The sequence below is a fragment of the Habropoda laboriosa genome, unplaced genomic scaffold (genome assembly GCF_001263275.1).
Source record: "Habropoda laboriosa isolate 0110345459 unplaced genomic scaffold, ASM126327v1 scaffold3347, whole genome shotgun sequence".
Classification (NCBI taxonomy): domain Eukaryota; kingdom Metazoa; phylum Arthropoda; class Insecta; order Hymenoptera; family Apidae; genus Habropoda; species Habropoda laboriosa.
Window position 1 is genome coordinate 1 of NW_017103401.1, and position 6,475 is coordinate 6,475.

Here is a 6,475-nt window from a genome sequence, read left to right on the forward strand (position 1 = left end):
ACGTTATATATGTGAGGTGAATGAGGAACGTCGTTACCCTGTTTTCGCCTCAATTTATTAAAGAACAAAGTTATGGTCGTACGGGCATGCAATTGGCCCGGGAAATATAATCGTTTATTTTGTTACTCGTCCCGGCGGCAGCGGTTCGGCGGGTACGTCGCGATGGTCGGTAAAGGAGAAACTGTCCCGAGGTGTAGGCGTACTCGGTTTTTATATTGTTAGGACAGGGAGACAGGAGTAGCGATAGATAAAGATAGAAGTGGAGAAAGTGGTGGAAACGGAAAATTCGTGGAAAGCGGGCCGTTCGTCCTCGTGCGAACCTGGATGCCACATGTGCGCTTCTTAGGCCACTCGAGGACGAAAGCAAGTCTTAACCCGGGGAGAGACAAAAGACCGGAAACTACAATCTGAAGGAGTTGTAAAAGAGAAAGTTCGCGTGGAAGAATAGAACGAGGTTTGGTAAGGATTTGTTGACGACGACGTACCCGCCACATCACTCCCCTGCCAGTGATTGACTGAATCACAAAACCTGGAGTCGGTCGGGAAATCGAACTCGTCTGCCAGATCGCGTTGCGTGGTGTGCTGTTCCTGATGCTGATGTAGATGGTGGCCGTTAGTGCTCCTGGTTGGCCCGTTGCTGCTCCTGGTTAGCCGGTTGGTCAGGAGTTGGCTCGTCTGCGTCCGTGACTGTGTAGGCTGGTTTCAACCTGTCTATGGTGACGGTTACGGGTTTGCCCTTGATGCTAAGGGTGAAGGTTTTCGGACCGCGAGTGAGGACTCTGAATGGTCCATTGTAGGGTGGCTGGAGTATTCCTCTGACCGTGTCGTTCCGTACGAACGCCTGGTCTGTCCTTGCGAGGTCCTTAAAAATTAAAACTTTTCGGGTGCCGTTGTTACTTCCGGAGGCTGGAGTAATGCCACGAAAATGCTCTCGCAAACCTTTTACGAACTCGGCTGGGTTCTGATCGGCCTCGTTCGGTCGGGGCGATAGAAATTCGCCAGGTAGGCGTAGTGTTTCGCCGTACACCAGCTCTGCCGCTGTGGATTTTAAATCTTCCCGCCAGGCTGCGCGTATGCCAAGCATGATGGTAGGAAGAACCTCCGTCCACCGAGCGTTCTGATGGCAGCGAATAGCTCCTTTCAGTTGCCGGTGGAATCGCTCCACCATCCCGTTCGCTGCTGGGTGATAGGCCGTTGTTCGTAAATGGGTGGTACCTGTTAACTGGTTCAAATGTTTGAAAAGGTTAGATTCGAACTGTCTACCTCGGTCGGTGGTAACGCGGAGGGGGGTCCCGAACCGCACGATCCATCCCTCATAAAACGCTCGTGCCACGGTTGCTGCCTCCTGATCTTTTAAAGGTATGGCCTCTGGCCAACGGGTGAAACGGTCGATGCAGGTAAGGCAATACCTGAATCCCTCTGATACGGGTAAAACTACGATGTCTATGTGTACATGTTCGAATCTTCCTGAAGGTGAGGTGAATTTTCCGACGGGTGCTTGCACGTGCCGGGTGACTTTTGAACGTTGACAATCCACGCACCCGCGCGCCCATTTCCGGCAATCTGCTTTAATCGACGGCCAGACGTACCGTTCAGTTACGAGTTTGACCGTCGCGTTGATTCCCGGGTGTGAAAACCGGTGGATGGTGTCGAACGCGGCTCTTCGGAATGGCTTAGTGATGAATGGTCTTGTGGTGTTAGTGGAGGTGTCACAATAGATTGTCGTACGGGTTCCAGGTAGTGTCATTTTTTCTAAACGTAGAGCGCTTCCGGTGTTGTCACGCACGTACGTTTTCAGCTCTTCGTCCTTTCATTGGGATTTCGCGAGTTCTTCGAAATCTACCCGCTGCTCCATTTCTTCCACTCTGGATAATGCGTCGGCGACGACGTTATCCTTTCCCGGTATGTGTCTGATGTCGGTGGTAAATTGTCCTATGAAGTCCAGGTAGCGGAACTGCCTCGGCGTGCACTTTTCTGATTTCTGTTGGAAAGCGAATGTGATGGGTTTGTGATCTGTAAATACTGTAAATGTTCGTCCTTCTATCATATGCTTGAAATGTTTGATGGCCAGATATATTGCGAGTAATTCCCTATCGTAAGCTCCGTAATTCCTTTCCGTCGTTGAGATTTTTTTTGAAAAGAATGCCAACGGCTGCCAGTTGTCGTCGACGCGTTGCTGGAGGACGGCGCCCACGGTGAAATCGGAAGCGTCGCAGGTAATGGACAGCGCCGCGTTCATTTTCGGGTGCGATAATAGCGCGGCCTGCGCCAGGCCTCGCTTCGACTCTTCGAACGCTGCGGAGGCTTGGGGTGTCCAGTTTATGGGCGCGCGCCCTTTTATGTTGTCCTGGAGTAGGCTATTGAGAGGCGCTTGCACCTGCGCGGCTTTAGGTATGAACCGTCTATAAAAATTTAGCATACCTAAAAATTGCCTCAGTTGCTTTGCGGTGGTGGGTTGCGGGTAATTGGTTATGGCCTGCACTTTGTCTTCTAGTGGTCGGGTGCCTTCCTTAGCTACTGTGTATCCCAGAAACTTGACCTGTGGCTGTCCGAACACGCATTTTGCCGGGTTGACCACGACGCCGTACTGCTTGAGCCTGTTGAACACAGCTTCCAGGTGACCGACATGCTCCTCTTCTGATGCTGATGCAACTAAAATATCGTCGATGTAGGCGTAACAAAAGTCTAGCTCGCGTAACACCTCGTCGATAAACCGTTGAAATGTCTGTGCCGCGTTGCGTAGCCCGAAAGACATAAATGGAAATTCGAACAATCCGAAGGGCGTCGTGATGGCCGTCTTGCAGATGTGTTCGATGGCGACCGGAATTTGGTTGTAGGCTCGTACCAGGTCTATCGTTGAGAACACCTGTTTCCCTTGCAACGACTGCGCGAAATCCTCGATGTGTTTGACTGGATACCTGTCGGGGAGTGTTCTCGCGTTGAGTGCGCGGTAGTTCCCGCACGGCCTCCATTCGTCCAATCCTTTTTTCGGGACCATGTGCAGAGGAGACTACCAGCTACTCTCCGATGGCCTCGCTATTCCCTGCCGCATCATCGTCCCGAACTCTTTCGTTGCCGCTTTGAGTCGGTCCGGGGCAAGTCGGCGCGGTTTGCAAGTAACCGGCGGGCCCGTTGTCGTCCGTACGTAGTGCACCGTGGAGTGTTTGGTTTCGGTGGGCGTACCTTCTGGCCTGGTGATGTCCGGAAACTTCTGGAGCAGGTCGTGGAACATGGAGCCGCCGTATACGGTTTTGATACTTGGAATCGTTTGGCGACTTCTGTTTGCTGGGAGTCCCGGTACCGACAATGACGTGACCTGATCCATTAGTCTCTGGTTGCGGATGTCCACCAGTAACCCGAAATGGTATAAAAAATCGACCCCGATGATGGGTTTCGATACCTCGGCCACCACGAAACGCCAGGTAAACGCTCGGCGCAATCCCAAGTCGAGGGTCAGTGTCACCGTCCCGTACGTGGAAATCTCGGTCCCGTTCGCCGCGTAGAGGACGTATAGGGACTTTGCGCGGGGTCCACGAGTCATTGTTTTCGGGAAAACGCAGAGATCCGCGCCCGTGTCGACCAAAAATTGCGTTTTCGACGCGAAATCCCTAACGAAGGGACGGCGTGTCGTCGGGTTATTGTCGTCCGCCGTCATTAATGACTGCCCCGTTCGTTTCCCGCGTTGCTCCACGTGCACGGTTGCACGCACTTCTGGGCGTCGGCGTCGAACGCCCAATGATACCAGCACACCCCGCGTTTTCCGTGACGACGGTTCCGGGAATCGGATCGCGAACGTACTTGGCTGGGTGATCTAGGGCGAAAATTTCCGTCGTGACGCGACGGCCGACGCTCGGAGATCAGTTCCTCTCGAATGGCGGAAATCTCTTGCCGCAATGACACCGCCAGCTGAGCCATCTTACCATTCAGTAAGGCCTCGAAATCGTGGCCCGCCACGGGTGTCGTTTCGGCAATCTGTACGCGGTGGGTCACCGTTTCGGCGACCGCGTCTGCGAGCTCCGCTACTTTATCCAGGTCAACGTCTTTCTGCGTCGCGAGTATTACCTGGATATTCGTAGGCAGTCGTCCCAACCATAACGTCCGCAATACGCTGTCCGTGACGGTTTTACCTGCCAGTCTTCGGAGGTGCCGTAGGAATTGCGCTGGCTTTCTGTCCCCCATCTCTTCGTGCTCGAGGAGGCGTCGCGTTCTCTGCTCTTGCGACGAGCTCAGCCGGCGTATCAGCTCCGTCTTCAGCTTCTGGTACGGCCCAGAGGCTGGTGGGTCCATAATGATGTCCCGTACCTCGGCGGCGTACTGCGGGTTTAGAGCACCCAATATGTAGCCGTACTTGGTGTCGTCGGACGTTATCCCCGATGCTTGGAAACTACGTTCCGCCATCGTGAACCACAGTTCCGGATCCGCCGGGCAAAATACGGGAACCCGGACGGCGACACGATTCACCGAGGATGCTCCCGGACCCGTTTCCATTCTCGCGGTACGACTGTTGTTTCGGAACACCAAAAAAAAATGTTTTTACCCGGAGTGCGCACTTGGTTAATGTCACTACACATCACGTTCAGATCACGTCGGGGTCACCAGAAAGTGAGGTGAATGAGGAACGTCGTTACCCTGTTTTCGCCTCAATTTATTAAAGTACAAAGTTATGGTCGTACGGGCGTGCAATTGGCCCGGGAAATATAATCGTTTATTTTGTTACTCGTCCCGGCGGCAGCGGTTCGGCGGGTACGTCGCGATGGTCGGTAAAGGAGAAACTGTCCCGAGGTGTAGGCGTACTCGGTTTTTATATTGTTAGGACAGGGAGACAGGAGTAGCGATACATAAAGGTAGAAGTGGAGAAAGAGGTGGAAACGGAAAATTCGTGGAAAGCGGGCCGTTCGTCCTCGTGCGAACCTGGATGCCACATGTGCGCTTCTTAGGCCACTCGAGGACGAAAGCAAGTCTTAACCCGGGGAGAGACAAAAGAACGGAAACTACAATCTGAAGGAGTTGGAAAAGAGAAAGTTCGCGTGGAAGAATAGAACGAGGATTGGTAAGGATTTGTTGACGACGACGTCCCCGCCACATATGTATTTTCGCTTCCTATAACAGTAACACGGAAACCGTTGGAGCTATTGAAAAAACAATCCACACCTTCGTATTCGGTACCAAAAAAAGGTAAGCTTTCGTTGGCCACATTTAGATTTAGGAATTACTTTTATCGCCGAAATATTTAGTTATCTGTATTTGCCCCCACCATCGTAGTTAGAAAATTCGACGCCGGCGTCCAATATGCATAGCAGAACAGTAGGCCATTTAGAGGAAGAAAATCGTCCCAGTATGATTTGCGAAGGTCGCGCAGAAATACTATAACTATGTGGGACGTTATATGTGTACATTCGCTTCGTTTAACAGTAACAAGGGTACCGTCTGAGGTTTGAAATACAAAGCACACCTATATATTCGATACCAGAAAATGGTAAGATTTCGTTGGTCACATTTACCTTTAGGAAATATTATTAACGTCGAAATATTTATTTATCTGTTTATTCCCCCACATCGTATTTCGAAAATTCGGCGCCGATGTCCAGAATTCATAGCAGAGTCGTACTCCATTTAGAGTACGAGTATCGTACCGGTACGTTAGGTGAAAATCGCGAAGAAATACTATCTCCAAGTGCGACGGTATATGTGTATATGCGCATCGTTTAACTGTAACACGGGAACCGTTTGAGCTATTGGAAAAACGAACAATAACTTTGTATTCGGTACCAAAAAAAGGTAAGGTTCTGTACTTTCCCCCACCATCCAAGTTCGAAAATTCGGCGCCGACATCCAGAATTCATAGCGGAATCAAACACCATTTGGAGTACGAATATCGCCGCAGTATGTTATGCGAAAGTGGCGAAGAACTACTATCGGCTAGCCGACAGTATAGGTGAATATTAGCTTCGTTTAACTGCACCACGGCAACCGTGTGAGATATTGAAGAATCAAGCACACCTTTACATTCGGGATCAGAAAATTGTAAGATTTCGTTGCATACATTTACCTGAACGAACTTTATTTAAATTCGAAATATTTAATTATCTGTATATTCCCCCACCATCGTAGTTCGAATATTCGACGCCACGTCCAGAATGCATAGCGGAATCAAACACCATTCGGAGTACCATTATCGCCGCAGTATGTTACGTGAAAGTCGCGAAGAACGACTATCGGCTAGCCGACGGTATAGTGTGAATATTCGCTTCGTTTAACTGTATCACGGCAACCGTGAGAGATATTAATAAAACAAACCACTCCTTCGTATTCGGTCTCAAAAAAGGGTATGATTTGGTTGGGTATATTTATTTGTTGCCATTATGTCTAAAGTCGAAATATTTAATTATCTGAATTTTCCCGCACATCGTATTTCGAAAATTCGACGCCGTCCTCCAGAATGCATAGCAGAATCGTACTCCATTTCGAGTACGAG

The 6,475-nt window shown here is 50.4% G+C and overlaps 2 protein-coding genes across 2 annotated transcripts; both read right to left on the reverse strand.

Annotated features, from left to right (window-relative positions):
• Positions 1–3,010: 3,010 nt before the first annotated feature.
• LOC108578232 lies at positions 3,011–3,541 on the reverse strand. The gene has a single exon (XM_017941519.1). The coding sequence runs from the start codon at positions 3,539–3,541 to the stop codon at positions 3,011–3,013; it is 531 nt and encodes a 176-aa protein (XP_017797008.1).
• Positions 3,542–3,654: 113 nt separating this feature from the next.
• Positions 3,655–4,398, reverse strand: LOC108570046. Its single transcript, XM_017941520.1, has one exon. The coding sequence runs from the start codon at positions 4,396–4,398 to the stop codon at positions 3,655–3,657; it is 744 nt and encodes a 247-aa protein (XP_017797009.1).
• Positions 4,399–6,475: the final 2,077 nt, after the last annotated feature.